Raw genomic sequence first — 17,134 nt, forward strand, 5'->3', positions numbered from 1 at the left:
CTAAAGTTATAGGGCCATATTCAATTAGGCTGCGAAAACCCATTATCGGCAATAATTTATCGCCGATTACATAATTTTCATCTGTTTCACTTATTCCCGTATTCAATTACAAAGACTTGTCGCCGGTGCGAAAAGTCTGTTAAAAAACGGGAATAAGTTTTCACCATGTAATACATGGCGAAAAAAAGTGCAGAATTGGGGCTTAGGGGTGCAGGCTTAAAAATAATAGCCTGCAGCCCTGGGTGGGTCCCCTAAAAGTAATATGTGTCAAAAACAATATGAAAAAAATCATCAGGGCACCCCAAAAAAAAATGTACTTTAATCTTGGGGTGAAAAAAAAAATTGGGGAACAAAGTTTTGAACTAGCAAAATTTATTCACAGGGGGGGGGGTTCCCAAGTATGCGGCAGGTGTTTTCTAGAATGCGGGTGTTAGTGGCAGGTGCATTTTTGAAGAATTTAAAAAAAATTACTTTAGGGACTTAAAAATATGCTTGCACCCATTGTCATGTACCCCAAATTTGTTAGGGTTTTTTTTTTTTCTTCTAAAGCTGCATTTATGCACCTGCCGCGGCTATTAAAAACACCACCTTCAGCAGCCCAAATCGGGGGTACCCACAGTGATCCCCCTTGTCAGGACATCTTTAGGGGGCTGACAGGGAGATTTCCCGAAAATTGAATGGACTTTGATACTTACCTTTCCGCCGAGTCCCATTTTCGCCGGAAGCTAATTGAATACGGAGATAAAGCGGGCACGCGCCCGATACTTTATCCCAGTAAAAATGGCGATGAGGGCGAAAAGTCCGACCTCAGACTTGCAAGAGACTCTTCAAAAACTGCACCGAAAAATAAACTTCTCTCTGAAGGGCTGGGAGTCAATTGGACGCTTCACCTCCGCAGAATTTTTCTATCATTAAGCAACGGAGTACCTTAGATCTGAAAGCGGAAACTCCCAAATCACATTATTACATAGGGACAGAGGTTCAGTAACAGGCCACATTTTCTGAACTTTGCAATTTATCATAGGTGAAATGCTATATTCCTGTCTGTGCGTCACTCGCTACGGTATGTCAAAACAATTATTACTTTACTTGTGATTCTAAGCATTTGCAGATAATTTTGCCAACATTCAAAAAAGACCGCGAGTGAGGTGGTTATTTAAATGACAAACCCCCACCCCTAATATTTTGTAACTGTATGCCTAAAACATTACCAAATGAATTGAACCATTACCCAATATCTTTGCCCACACTGCTACTGGCACTGAACTCCTTTATCAATGGTTTAGCAGTGCTCCTCACAGTAACGGTATGAGGTAGCCAATATCCTCACATTAATCTCTAAGAAGCTGTAACTACACCCTCAGCAGTAAAAGTCACAGGGAAACAGCGATACACGTTTCGTGGCTGAAACCTAATAATCTGAAGAAACCTGGATCCTGCAAAAGATTCAAACGACTGCTGCACTGAACTGCAGTTCCAGGGCATGCCTAAAAATAAAGGCTTCTAAAATTCCTTCCATATGGCATGTTAAATGTGCCCATTAAGATTATAGTGCGCTGGGTTAGAAGGAGCCAAAGAACTCTTCACAATATAAAATGCACTAAGATCCTTCTTTATAACTGAAGGTATTCACATTCTGATGCTAGATGAGAACATTGAGTCCTACTTCTGGATCTACGGTTGCATGCACGCTGCTAAGCCACTGGTTTTGGACGCACGGTTGGATCAAGTTAAGGGCAATTTGCCTATTTCGCCCCAGAATTCCCAGAGTGAAGTTTATTCCCTTGCTCTTTAGTTCTGTGGGATAATGATGGCTGTTCTAAACCAAAGAATGTGAATACCTGCTGTTATAAAAAGGATCTTGCTGCATTTTAATGAAACACCTGTCTTTCAGATTTCACTTCTAGCAGAGAAGGAACCTAAAACCTGTTTAGAACGTGAAATAAGTCACCTTTTGAGGCTTCTGTGCCAAAAAGATTGTCCAAGTCATCTGACATGTCCTGGCTCCAAGCATCTTTCACAGCAGACTTAAACACAACCCTGTCATTTAGACGCTGTTTTGGTCTGAAGTTGTTCCTCAAATAGTCCACGGACTTGACGTGGTCCTGCTGCTCCGTGGTAAATATGGAATAGAAAGCTTCCAGCTGAAACCAGAAATTATACAGGAGCGTTAGAGACATTTCCAAACGACTTTATTTATAGCGGCTCACAAACACTTGCGGGAAAAAGAGGTTATTTGTTTGAGCTTTAAAGTTTTACAGTCACAGAATCTGCTGCAAAGGAAAAAGGCTGTGCTGGATATAGAAACCTGATTAAAGAGCGACACCAGGGGGTATATTTACTAAAGTGAGAGTTTTGAGAAGTGGAGATGTTGCCCATAGCAACCAATCAGATTCTACTTAACATTTAACTAGCACCTTCTAGAAGATAATAGCTAGAATATGATTGGTTGCTATGGGCAACATCTTCAATTCTAAAAACTCTCACTTCAGTAAATATAACTCCCAGGGGTGGCCAAACTGGGTCCTCAAGGTCCCCTCTAACAGTGTATGTTTTCCAGGCTTCCTGTGGATCATTTAGAAAGTTGTCAGTTAGTAATGAATACACTGGTGCACCAGCGAGGCGATCTGTAAAACATGAACTGTTAGAGGTCTGACTTTGGCCACCACTGGGCTAGACCAACGTTTTATCTGGTTTTCATAAAATTCACCTACGGTGACCCAACAAAAATGGCATACTGACCAGTGGCAGCTGCAGAGGTGCGGCTGCAGCACAGTCCAAAATTCAAATAGGGGAACCACACCAACTGCCAGTGAGTCCCAGCCGGTGATGTTTGGCAGCGTGTGAAATGACAGTTGGCGTGGTTCCCCTATTTGAATTTTGAACTGCGCTGCAGCCGCACCCTTGGAGCCGCCACTGATACTGACTATTACTTATTCTAACGGCGAAAAGGATAATTTATTAATCCACTGCGCAGGTAAATAGTTGCTGCGACACCAACTGACCAATCCGGTGTTTGCTCTAACGTACATTAGAATAATGATGGTTGGAATCGGTTCGGGAGCTAAGCATCACACCAGGATTTCCCAATCTCTGTCCCCAAGTCACTGTCCAGATTTTAAGGATATCCCTGCTTGAGCACAGGTGACTTGAGTTTTACTTCCGTCAGTTTCAGTTAACCATCTGTGCTCAACCAGGGATATCCTTAAAACCTGGATTGTTAAGAGCGCTTGAGGACAGAGTTTGGGAAACCCTGGGTTACACCAATATTGTCGCATTGTTTTCCAAAAACTGATCCCATTATGTAGAATATAACAAGACCACTTCCACACCTGAGAGGTGCTTTGTTCAGTGACACATTGGGGATGTATTTGCAATTCCTTATAAAATAAAATTGGATTGCCAAGTTCTCCTAAAAAAAAAACGTGTCCTATTTTATTTATCATAAGATAAATAGCGAAAAGAAAGCCTCTCTCAGCCGCGGACGGAAGTGGGCTTCCTTAAAGCAAGAAAACCTTTAAAAATATTTTAATAGAAACATTCCTTTAAACTCGTGAACACAAAAAAAAAAGCAAACGTTTGCCAATCACTGCGGAGGCCGGATACTGCGGCGCAATCAATAATGCAGCAGGTGTGTCTGGCAAAATCACTTTGCGAATAAAAAAGAAAAAAAATACCCCGTTGTGTGGTTTTTGCACCTAGCTCTGTTCGCATGATTTGCGCTGTGACTCTCAGCCTCTCCTGACACAACGCTGAGCCAAACAAACAGATGGAGCTGTACAATCAAGTCAGAACATGCAGTATTCCAATCAGCCTGCATACACATATGTACGGGGGATGCGGATATTTGTCTGGAAACAGAACCCAGGCCGGCCAACTTGTCTGATCAGCTACAATTACCTATGTATCAAGACTGCAAAGTAAGTGAGTACCACCATTCGTGTGCCAGGCATTAACAGGTTCTCAAATACTTAAATCACATTGGTAAAATAAAATGTAAATTGCAGCATTCCAAACAGGCATCTTGCACTTTACCTATGCTAGGTATATAGGTGGCTATGGGCTGCACATTTTTGTTTTTTTAACCTTGCTCTTTGCTAAACCCCGCCCACTAGTCATATCATTGCCACACCCCTTATTTGCAAAAAGAAGCAATGACCTCAAATAAATCTGTTTACTTATAATGAACATGAACCAGCTAGCGGCACCAGGCTACACAGACTGGCTTTTATAAATGTTACCCCGTGCTCCCTGCAATTTTGCAGTATGTACAATTTTAACTGTTGTATTTTTAGACTGCAGAGCTTAGAGGGAAAATGTATGAAAGCTGTGCCTAATGCATACAGCTAAAGCAGGGTATAAATCAGCTCTCGCTCTGATCTAAGCAATTTTAATAAAATGTTCATAGCAGGGTTGGACAAACCAGAGTCCGGTAACTTTATCCACTTTATATAGCGTCCCTTATGTATAGTAAAGGGAAAATAGGAGATTCAGTAAACAATAAGGACGCAATAGTAGGATTACATTTTACATGGCATTCATCACTTCAGCATAACATGAGATGAGTGATGTGTTAGTGCAGTGTTTTTCAACCACTGTGCCGTGGCACATTAGTGTGCTGCGAGCGGTTGTCAAGTGTACCGTGGCAGTCAGCTCAGCACACTTGTACTGTAGTGTGTTTTATTTCCTGTGGAGGCCAATGTAGTGTGTTTTATTTCCTGTGGAGGCCAATGTAGTGTGTTTTATTTCCTGTGGAAGCCAGTGTAGTTTGTTTTATTTCCTGTGGAGGCCAATGTAGTGTGTTTTATTTCCTGTGGAGGCCAATGTAGTGTGTTTTATTTCCTGTGGAGGCCAATGTAGTGTGTTTTATTTCCTGTGGAAGCCAGTGTAGTTTGTTTTATTTCCTGTGGAGGCCAATGTAGTGTGTTTTATTTCCTGTGGAGGCCAATGTAGTGTGTTTTATTTCCTGTGGAGGCCAATGTAGTGTGTTTTATTTCCTGTGGAGGCCAATGTAGTGTGTTTTATTTCCTGTGGAGGCCAATGTAGTGTGTTTTATTTCCTGTGGAGGCCAATGTAGTGTGTTTTATTTCCTGTGGAGGCCAATGTAGTGTGTTTTATTTCCTGTGGAGGCCAATATAGTGTGTTTTATTTCCTGTGGAGGCCAATGTAGTGTGTTTTATTTCCTGTGGAGGCCAATGTAGTGTGTTTTATTTCCTGTGGAGGCCAATGTAGTGTGTTTTATTTCCTGTGGAGGCCAATGTAGTGTGTTTTATTTCCTGTGGAGGCCAATGTAGTGTGTTTTATTTCCTGTGGAGGCCAATGTAGTGTGTTTTATTTCCTGTGGAGGCCAATGTAGTGTGTTTTATTTCCTGTGGAGGCCAATGTAGTGTGTTTTATTTCCTGTGGAGGCCAATGTAGCGTGTTTTATTTCCTGTGGAGGCCAATATGTGTGTATATATTTATGTAGGAGCCAATGTTTATGTTTTTTCACTGGTCATGAACACCGCATAATCGGATAGTGTGCTTTGGCAAATTTTACATTTTGTGTAGTGTGCCTTGATTTGAAAAGGTTGAAAATCACTGTTGGTGTGACAGAGGCAGTGTCATGATGTGAGGAGGAAAATGGAGGCAGCAGGAAGCCATACACTGGAAGGAGCAAGGTCCCCCAGCAGCACAGAGTAGATCAGGAAACAAGTGATGTGCTAGTGAGGACAGGGTTGGATGTAGAGAAGGGGAATGGAGGCAAGAGGAAGCCACAGAATGAGTAATATATTAGAAGGAGCAGGGCTACCCAGCAGCACAGAGTATATCAGGGGATACAAAAGATAGACAGTGAAAGAGTTGGCAATGTCTAGCTAGACACCAGATGTTAGACAGGCAATAGGTTGACAGGGACAAAAGGTCAACACAGTAAAGGTCGACATGGAAGAAGGTTGACAGGCACAATCGGTCGACAGGGTCAAAAGGGCAACATAATAATGGTTGACAATTTATTATTTTTAAGTCTAATCTTCATTCTAACCCTCCCCTTGGTGCCTAACCCTTGTTGTCCATTTCCGCGTCGACCTTTTGACCCAGTCGACAATTTGTACCTGTTGACCCTCTTCCATGTCTACCAATTGCCTGTCTACCATCTGGTGTCTCGGATGTCATTAACGTGACAACCATTTTGACATGTCGACCTTTTGACGCTGTCAACCTTCTTCCATTTCGACCTTTTGTCCCCGTCAAACTATTGCCTTTCTGATGTCTTTCTAGACATTGTCGACCTTTTTACGGTCTATCTATAGTCCGAATACCTTAGTGAGGACAGGGCTGCATGTGACAGGGGCAGTGACATGATGTGAGGAGGGGAATGGAGGCAGCAGGAAGCCACAGAATGAGTTATATAGTAGGAGCAGAGTCACCCAGCAGCACAGAATAGCGATGCAAGAAGGTTGTCATACATATTTATATATGAAATGACAATTCTAAATCTAACATATTACTATAAGCATTGGACAAATGAAATAAGGATACAAAAATCATGCACAGGCGGTTAGCTCAACCTGGAGCAAACTAAAAATTAGGCAGCTAAATGCTTACTCTAATGAGAATTCTACCCTGGAAGGCAGCTTAAAGGATCGGTTTATTTGGTAGAACCCTGCCCCATGGATTTTTGATCCATAAGAAGCATAGATGTTAACACTAACTAAAAGATTAGGGTCCAGCAATAATACATTTTTGTGCAGGAAAGGCCAGTGTGTCCCCAGTTGTAGCTTACCTGCTGATATGAGATTGGGACAGGTCTGCTAAAGACGACCCACTCCACGATCTCACTGCAGGGAGGTGTCGTCAGAGAGCCTGTGTATCGGTAAAAACTACTCAGCGTAGATGGTAATAAATTCCTTAAGATGAATGGGTCCAGAAAGGTTTCTTTCTCTGCAAAAACAAACAAAACACCATAACTGAGAAACTTGTTCATTTGTAAAGTGCTATTTTATGTGGTCCTGGCCACCTGGTAACCTTTATAAAAAGTAAGTGGAATCAGCTTTTTAGGAGAGATCTCGGTTTTGGTTTTGTAAAACCACCCTCAAATGTTATGGTTTTGGTAATCCCACCCTGAAGTGTTTTGGTTCATTTTCGGTGTTGGATTTCTTTAAAACTTGAAAAAAAAAAAAAAAAAAAGCTAAAATCATGTAATTTGAACTGGTTTATACACAGTCCAAAACACAAAATTCAGTTTTTAAATCAGAGATCCAAACTTACAGCAGACATGAGCCGGGACTCTGTTCTGCTCAGAACCCAAAAGTGATACGAGCCCGTGCAGGGGACTCTGGGCCTGTTTCAGAGCCGGACGCTATTTGCGCTCGCTCGTTCAGAAAAAGGGGCCGGCTATTTAAATTGAGTGATCGCTCTTCGCGGTCTGTTGACGCCTCTAGGTGTGAGCGAGCGAACGAAACATGCGCTCGCTATTTTGTAAAGACGCCCCCTGGCCGCTCGCATCCTACGTCATCTCCGCTATTGAATTAATCGAGTACATCGAAAGGCGTCTGAACTGCTCGCAGGGCTTGTGGTTGGATTTTCCTACCGCAATCATGCGAACAGTTCAGACTAAGAGACAACCAAGTGACGTGGCCGATGATGCTGCTTTGTTAATTATGCACACCCTTAAAACACCCATTTTGACCGTTTGGCACGCCTGCATTCGGATCTCCACTCCCCGTTTTCAAGCACCTTCCCCTGTTACCACCCACAAACGCCTCATCCTGTCACTCAAATTAGCAGGCACTCGCTATTTTGAGAGCGCTCGATTTCCGACCGCAATGACTGGTTGGCGCATGCGCATTACAACCCATACGCATGCGCAGATGTGCGAACATCGCCCGGAGCGAACGAGCGGCCGCTTACGAGCGGCTCTGAATCAGGCCCTCTATTCGACTCGGAAACACAAAGTTTGTGTGCGTTCTGTTTCAGGAAAACCCCAACAGATGAGCTGTATACAATTGGTCAATTTCATACACTGTTTCCATTCATGACATTGCTGTATTACGTAGTATACGAGCAGAGTTATAAATCTTTTTTGTCAATAGTCTGGAACAGGCAAAAAAATGACTGCGGTGTTACAGGGTCACAGCGATGTGTAAGACTCCACACCCAATAATACATCTGCTGGAAGGTTTGCATTATGTGCAGACAGTATCAAGTGTCAACAATACATTAAGCAAACATTATACTGAAAAATTATCTCACGCTGGGCGGAGGAGGCTGCAGGAGTTTGCGGTCTGAACCGATATTTAGCTGCCTATCAATTAACTAGGAACAAGTGAGATCACTGAGGTTAGTGAATTCATAGGCTGCACTTTAAAGAATATTGCCTGCATCCGCTAAACAGACATTCATATAAAACAATAGATGTTTTGTGTAACAAGTAAACCAATATCCCACAGGAACTTTCTTCAGAGGTCATTAGCTGAAACCATAATTGTTATACATATTATTGCCTTTAGGAGTCTATTGCTGCTATTACTTTATATCAGCAAAGCAAGTGTTAAGCAGAAAAAATAAAAAGACTGATAAATGCAAATATGCAAAGAAATTAGTCACTGTCCCCTGAATTATTCATCTCTCTATGGTATACAGAAAATTGAGGGAAAAGGAAAATAAAGTATGCAAGGTATATACATCTAATAATTTATACTGGATATTAAACTTCTGTTCATAAGGACCATTCTTGACTGCTCTCCCTGAAAGTCCAATAGCTTCCAAATTTCAGGGAGTGCTCCCTGACTCCTAGGAGAGTAGGCTATGCAACTGGATCCCCACCTCCCTAGTGAAGTGTGTAGGGCCATAATGAAAGTATTTGTTGTGATCACGTTATCCCAGTCCTGCCCGCCAAAGCGCAGTAACACCAGTTGGTGTGAGTGGCCATGACGCCCCACTCCCCCAACACTTGTCCCTTGGACCCTAGTAAGCAGATATGTTTTAAGTGAAAGCAGACATCTTGTAGAATGCATGGAGCTAGTGACATCACTGAGGCTGCATCTCAGGATTATTATTGCATAAGACCACCTCACGGAGGAAGTCACTGGTTCTTATGCGGGCCATACACACAGAAGTCACTGGTTCTTATGCTGGCCATACACACGGAAGTCACTGGTTCTTATGCTGGCCATACACACGGAAGTCACTGGTTCTTATGCGGGCCATACACACGGAAGTCACTGGTTCTTATGCGGGCCATACACACGGAAGTCACTGGTTCTTATGCTGGCCATACACACGGAAGTCACTGGTTCTTATGCTGGCCATACACACGGAAGTCACTGGTTCTTATGCTGGCCATACACACGGAAGTCACTGGTTCTTATGCGGGCCATACACACGGAAGTCACTGGTTCTTATGCGGGCCATACACACGGAAGTCACTGGTTCTTATGCGGGCCATACACACGGAAGTCACTGGTTCTTATGCTGGCCATACACACGGAAGTCACTGGTTCTTATGCTGGCCATACACACGGAAGTCACTGGTATTATGCTGGCCATAAACACGGAAGTCACTGGTTCTTATGCTGGCCATACACACGGAAGTCACTGGTTCTTATGCTGGCCATACACACGGAAGTCACTGGTTCTTATGCTGGCCATACACATGGAAGTCACTGGTTCTTATGCTAGCCATACACACGGAAGTCACTGGTTCTTATGCTGGCCATACACATGGAAGTCACTGGTTCTTATGCTAGCCATACACACGGAAGTCACTGGTTCTTATGCTGGCCATACACACGGAAGTCACTGGTTCTTATGCTGGCCATACACATGGAAGTCACTGGTTCTTATGCTAGCCATACACTAGTACAACCAGCATAAGATGCGATTCCGCATACGAATTCCCTTGAACTCCCTGGCAGTCCCGGCCGCACGATTTGGTACTTTTTGTCACACAATCTCACGTACAATCATTCGCCCCTATACGTCGGGTAGTGAAACAATCGATCGTGTTCCTCACTAAAAAACATGCGATCATAATAGATATAAAGAGGAAAATGTCACTCAAATGACGCCGCTTGGATGGTCGGATGCACGATGCATCGAATGCGCAAATACACGGCACGATCTGCATACGATTACGACGGATAATATGGGCTGCACGTCTGATCATAAGATACAATATACAGTAAGAGCGGCAGGAGCGAGCATTGTACCTATATACTGCACGATTTGCACACAATGCATTGTAAGAGGCGTCTAAAATCGTGCAATCGGCACAAAATCGCGCTAGTGTATGGCCAGCATTAGTGACTGGACAGGCTGCAGTCACGTGAATAGAGGAGCAGGTAAAATGGCTGCTGTTACATATAAACACTATAGAATTCAGTACGTCCTCCACTGGGAAATTTAAACATTCAGAGCAACATCGGCGATGAGAAAAAACACTCAATGCTGGGCAATCAGTAACGATGAGATAACCACTCAATGCTGGGCAATCAGTAACGATGAGATAACCACTCAGTGCTGGGCAATCAGTAACAATGAGATAACCAATGCTGGGCAATTAGTAACTGCTCGTTGCGGACGTCACACACTGTCCACAATACAGCGCGTGACGCAACAAATATTCTCAACAGCACAGAGAGATTTGCAGGGAAGAGGAGGAAAAATAGGGAGAAGTGTGAATTACTTATTCTGTTCAATGTTTATCTCTGCAAAGGAAACATGACCAGATTCTTAATAGACTCTGAAGACAGACTGTAAACTCCTCAACTCGGAGGGAGCGGAAAGGATAAGAACATTAACTAAAAATGCTATTAAGAAGTGAAGAGCCAACACACACTTGCGGTAGTATAGTACTTCCTAGGAATTCATTTCTAGCACTGGACCACGGGTACAAAAATCAAGCGATTATGATGAGCACAGGATAAAGAAAATAAAGTACATCTATTCCCAAAGAATCATTACACATTTCCTTACAAAAGTAACACATTACTCCCCCCCTAAAACAACAACAACCACAGCTCTGTCCAAAAAGCTCAAATGATAAAGCAAAAAATTACAGCGATTATACCGCCCTCCCATTCCCCCAGAGTATGATTGCACATTCTGTGCCGGATATCTTGGCACTCTTACAGCAGGGATTTAAGGGTCTACTTACCATTGGTGGTAGTGTGTTGGCAGTAACGATCATTGCAACGTTATATAGTGATGTTGTCCACTGACATAATGTACTACGATGAGGCACCTCTGTGGGAATTAGTGAAAGCCCTTCTCTTAATGTAGTAATGTGCATAGTGATTTGACCCTACTTTGCTGGTCCCCATTGATTGGTAAAACGAAGACCATTTTTAGAATTTGGTAACTTTGTAACCCGACTCAGGCTGCTGTCCCCATAGAGGCCTATGGGGGGGCCGCGGTAATTGGCACAAAATGGGTTAACTTCTTGGTAAACAATGAGAGGCATTGACAGAGCCTCTCTCTCTCTGGCCGAAGTTTATGCTTATCACTCATAAAGAGACCATTTAGGCTTCTGTAGTATCCTATTCAAGATGAAGACGCTAAGGGGCACATTTACTAAAAAGTGAGTTTTTAGTAGTGCAGATGTTGCCCTAAGCAACCAATCAGATTCTACTTAACATTTATCTAGTACCTTCTAGAAGATAATAGCTATAATCTGATTGGCTGCTAAGGGCAACATCTCCACTTCTAAAAACCCGCACTTTAGTATATATACCCCTAAGACTTTATAAAACAGCAACAGAGGAATGTACATGCTGGACAGATGTGCTTAAGCAGGGGCGTATTAAGAGAAAGGGGCCCAGTGTTCACTCTCTCCCCGGCTGCCGTCAGCGAACTGACAGCAGCAGTAGACTCTGGGCACTAGAGTGTGCCCGGAGTCTACGGCGCATGCACAGGTCACTGGGAAAATAGTGCGGCAGACATTTTTCCCAGCGATTTCCTAATGCGCATGTGCAAACCGCAGGGAAAATGGCGGTGGCCTTTTTCCAGGTGTTTTGTGTAGTGCTTTCCTGTGGGACTTCGGAGAGGTAAGAATAGAAAAAAAAAGTATGGGTGCAGGGTGTGCGGTGCGGGCCCCCCGGACCAGCCCCTGTGCTTAATTATACACACTTATATCCAGAATATTACTGCGTGCAATAAAAAACTATGCGCCATACTAATGCACATGGATGCCTTAAGGCGTCCATACATGGTGCGATATGCACCTTGTGACGCGATGGGGGATCCGACGGACGACATATTGGCCGGTCCCCACACACACTGCGATCGGGTGGCTGACCGCCCTATATGCCAGCACCCCCCTCCCCCACCCGCCTAGCGTTGCGTGGGATTGTACATCACATCCCCAGATCATATGAACCTGCAGTAAGATCTGGAGGTGCGATGTACGACCCCACGGGAGCGCGCTCTGTCCAATATCATGCCCATACACGGTACGATATAGCAGCAATATCGTACCAATCCGTCGGATCGGTTGCTATATCGCACATTGTATGGGGGCCTTAAGAGGGGATTGACAGCCATCATATCACAGCACTCTATAGGAGAATGGCACAGATTGTGGAGATTGTACAGAAGTCTCCACCAGATGCCAATAGTATCATTTTTTAATAATTAATTGTTCATCAAAGTGAAAGAAGAACAGGAATGCTAAATTCAAAGTTATTCAAATTCCGACAATGAATAATGGATGATTTTCATATTAAATACACAGTGTATCAGGCAGTCTACATTTTATTTCATTCTGTCCTTCAGTTTAACTATTTGGGAGAACATAATGAATGATGAACCTGCAGGAGGATTACAATGCGCTGTTTAAAACGCGCGCAATGCTATATTTCCATCTTCTTTCTTGCTACAATGAAATGTCTGGGCTTTGAGATTCAGCAAATGTATTTCAGACGGGAGGACGAGATTGGAAGGTTTTATTTTTAGGCTCTGCATATAAGTGTTGAAAACCGCCTGTTAAAAGCAAAGCCAAGAACTTGTACTTTGTCCTCACTTTTAATAGTATTCAAAGTGTATCCTGAAGGCTTCCCTGCAGCACCGCGTGCTACACACCAAGCCTGCAGGCTACTCAAGCAGGCAGGGGTGTGGCTGTGGCTTTTGTCCAATCAGGTGTTGAGTGTTTATATTCAGATAGGTAACCTGTTGATCTACCGTCCAACTCTCTGGTTGCAGTGTCCTTCAATGGGATTACAGTCAGCCTCCCTGCAACCTGCAAAAGCCAGTGATGGAGAACAACTTGCAACTCGGCTGCATAGCAAATGCAAACAGAAACAGTATTTCAAATTCTATAGCGATATGGGATGGTCTATATAAGGCAACCGGTGGTGGTGTCTACTCATAGCAACCAATCCAATTCTGTCTATTATTTTCTAGGATGCAATAGAGGAATTATAGCTATAATCTGATTGGTTGCTATGGTCAAACCCAACGCTTTTAATTTTTAGCTTTAGTAAATCTACCCCTTCAAGTCAGCTTTGTAAGAGTAACTTGGGAGAAGTGATGCTCAAGTTTGCAAAACAGGAAGAAAAGCCTAATTAAATAATTAACAAACAAGTCGAGCAATATGAATATACAATGCATAAAATAATGTAAGTGTTTAAATTTAAATACATCCGGGCAAGCAACTTCGGAGGGGGGAGCGTCTGTATTTTACAGTACATGAATCTGAGTGACATAACTGCAGTCCTCTATTTAAGAGAAACACTTAGCCGATTGGTGCATTCACGCACATCACTATCACCAGTAATGTCACAGCAAGCTTTAAACTGAGTAACTGACATGCTTTACTTTGCAATTAATGCTTTTTGTCGCCCTCTCAAGCCAGCACTATGGCTGTCAGTAAAAGGCACAATCAATATAATCCATCAATGGCAGGAATTCATTAATGGGATACCATTGATGGTTTAAATAGAGTGTAATGGTGGTGTGCCAATCTGAGGAAAATGGGCTGAATAATGAGCGACAGGCAGTGGTGCTAAGGGCTGTGCGACTAAAAAAAACCAAAGATGACAAAACCATCAATAGCAAACCATCGATGGTCAATAGCCAACACACTCAGGATGCTTGATTGATATGTTCCATCAGGCAGGGCAGGAACAGGAGTGTAGCCTCATGTTGGAAAAGCTACAGCAAGTGGGTGTGAATATCCCCTGTAAACAAAATGTGAAAGAGAAAGATAAAGGGTTCTGGGTCTCATTCAGACCCGGTCGCAAGCACCGATGTGCTCGCAACTCGGTCAATAGTTAGCCCTGCGAACGCGCAGCGGCCACATTGCGCGTGCGCAAGCCCCGGAGCGAGAGAGAAACTCTATCGCTCCGGAGCTCTCTACAAAAGGGGCGGCTGTCGATGATGATCGACAGCTCGCCCCGTTTTGTAGGCGGGCCGGGGTGGTGGTTTCCAGAACGGAGGCGTTCCTTAAGGAACAACTACCGTTTTGTGGGCGGTAGCACTGACATCATCAGTGATGTCAGTGGGGAGTTTCCTGCTCCATCAGAGCAGGAAGCTCCCTGGGGCTTGCGGCTGCCGAGACCCAACCTTAGGGTCTTGTCGCAAGCCCCGATGGTTGCGATGGTGTTCACCATCGCGACCATCAACCTGGTCGGTCGTTAAGCTGTGGGTGGTAACCCACAGCTTACCTAACGACCAGGAGGCCGCACTTCAAAAATGAAGAGGCCGCCCTCATTCAGAACAAGCGCCTCTGAATGAGGGCCTCTGTTTATTAACATTATTTTTACTAAAATAAAGTGAAAAAGGGTGTTTTCACACCCTTTTCACATTATTATAGTATCACCTAAAGTTACTACAGGGAAATTGGAGTAGAATTCGGAAAATTCTGCTCCAAGCCCAAATTATCACTTATTTTTAGTAAGCAGATCGCATTTCCCATAATTGTAATGGGAAATGTGATCTGGCTAAAGTTACTAAAAATAAATTGTGAAAATATATCGGGGAAAGCCCTGTGATAATAACACCACCTGGAGGTGGCGTTATCCAGGGTCTCCCCTGGTTACCGGGCTCCTACTCTGCTCTAAAAGGCAGAGCAGAGCCCGGAGCCGACCACAATGATCAGCTGTGTAGTCTAAACAGACCACATGCTGATACACTGTATATAAAAAAATTTTGTAAAAAAAAAGTCGAGGGACCGGAGATCGGTGCTCCGGTGATGTCCTCCCTCCGGTCAGCTGGTCTCCCATCCTAATATCAGCTGACTGGGTCCCAGTGCAGGATGGGATGTCAGCTGACCAGAACCACGGAGGACATCACCGGAGCACCGATCACCGGAGGTAAGTGTAATTAAGGGAGGGGGGGGGTGTGTCACAGGGGGGTGGTCGCGATCGCGGGGCTTAGCAGCGGGCAGTTGGCGCATGTGCGGGCACTTATCACTGTATTTTCGCAAAAAATGCCGTGACAAGTGTCCGGAGGGTATTCGCAGGGACAGAGCTTTATCGCAAGCTCTGTCCCTGCAAGGGATTTTTAGTAAATCCCTGTGATATTGGCTCAGCTCGCAATGCGAATTCAGTTGGTAATATCACACTACAATCTGCATTCAAAATGCGTATTGTAGTAAATAGAGCCCAAAAGGTCAATCTAATGAGGACTTCCCCTTAAGAGCCGCATCCATTCTCTGCAGGATTTTTGCTAACACTAATATCTGCAGACTGCTCAGCTTAAAGGAGACTTTGTTGGGGCTCCCAGTGGATGGAGCAAAAGTAAAAAAAAAAAAAAAAAAAAACAATTATAATTTTTTTATCTCATCAAAATCCACCCCAAAGCAAAGGGTGTTTATACGAAACTACCTATGTACTAGTAGCTCTGCAGATTTGCTTTACATAAATGCTCTATGTGGATTGGTTGATTCATACGGCGGGGCGGGGCCAGTGATGTCACTAACTTGAATAATTACATTCTGAGCCATTTGACCTGTATCATTCAGATCCCATTAGGACATTGCCCTGGAGAGTGCGATGTACTCCAGCAGTCTGTAATGGAGTGGGGACGTAATACTTACAGCTTTATTAAGAATGTAAGGACAATGGGGGTCATTCAGACCAGGTCGCAAGCACCGATGTGCTCGCAACCGGGTCGATGGGAAACCCTGCGCACGCGCAGCGGCTGCACTGCGCGTGCGCAAGCCCCGGAATGAGAGAGAAACTCTCTCGCTCTGGAGCTCGCAACAAAAGGGGCGGCTGTCGATGTTGATCGACAGCTCGCCCCTTTTTGTAGGCGGGCTGGGGGGGTGGTTTCCAAAACGGAGGCTTTTACCGTTTTGTGGGCGGCCGCACTGACAACATCAGTGATGTCAGTGGGGAGTATCCTGCTCCATCAGAGCAGAAAGCTCCCTGGGGCTTGCGAGTGCCCAGACCCAACCTTAGGGTCTGGTTGCAAGCCCCGATGGTCACGATGGTGATCACCATCGTGACCATCACCCTGGTCGCTAGCTAAGCTGTGGGTGGTAACCCACAGCTTAGCTTGCGACCAGGAGGCCGCACCAAAAAAAATAAGCGCCCGCCCTCTTTCAGAGAGAGCGATCGCTTCCTGCGACCGCCTCTGAATGAGGTACCTCTGCGTGCGCTTAAAGAGCATGCGCTTCCGGAAAGGGGGCGTGTCCTTGCGGAACACCCCCAATTCATCACACCGTGGGGCGAGTCCAGCACTTATGTGCTTCCCCCAAGCTCTCCCCTCGTGGCTAATTGCCATGTGCAGTAATGTGCCTTACACAGTAATGCCCTTTATAAACACATTATGCCACATGCAGTAATGCCCTTTATAAACACATTATGCCACATGCAGTAATGCCCTTTATAAACACATTATGCCACATGCAGTAATGCCCTTTATAAACACATTATGCCACACGCAGTAATGCCCTGTATAACACATTATGCCACACACAGTAATGCCCTGTATAACACATTGTGCCACACACAGTAATGCCCTCTATTATACAGTATCCCCAATTCAAATTACGCCACACATTAGTCCCTTATTCATGTTATGACACACAGTGGTGCCCCTTTTACACAATGTCCAAATTAGTGCCCCTTATACACAAGGCCCACAGTACTGAGTAGTAGTGCACCTAATACAATACCCACAGTAGTGGTGCCCCTTATAGAATGCTCACAGC

The 17,134-nt window shown here is 44.3% G+C and overlaps 1 protein-coding gene across 3 annotated transcripts in view; it reads right to left on the reverse strand.

Annotated features, from left to right (window-relative positions):
• The window catches only part of PTPRG (protein tyrosine phosphatase receptor type G), a 501,503-nt gene that overhangs the window by 145,728 nt on the left and 338,641 nt on the right, over window positions 1-17,134 (reverse strand). For all 3 annotated transcript variants that reach the window (XM_088473430.1, XM_088473429.1, XM_088473431.1), the window contains exons 7-8: window positions 6,764-6,921; window positions 1,952-2,144 (exon numbers count right to left, since the gene is read on the reverse strand). In XM_088473430.1, the coding sequence (XP_088329556.1) occupies window positions 1,952-2,144; window positions 6,764-6,921 (351 nt within the window). The remainder of the gene's footprint in view (window positions 1-1,951; window positions 2,145-6,763; window positions 6,922-17,134) is intronic.

This window comes from Taudactylus pleione, unplaced genomic scaffold (assembly GCF_031769625.1).
Source record: "Taudactylus pleione unplaced genomic scaffold, aTauple2 ptg000135l, whole genome shotgun sequence".
In the NCBI taxonomy this organism is placed as follows: domain Eukaryota; kingdom Metazoa; phylum Chordata; class Amphibia; order Anura; family Myobatrachidae; genus Taudactylus; species Taudactylus pleione.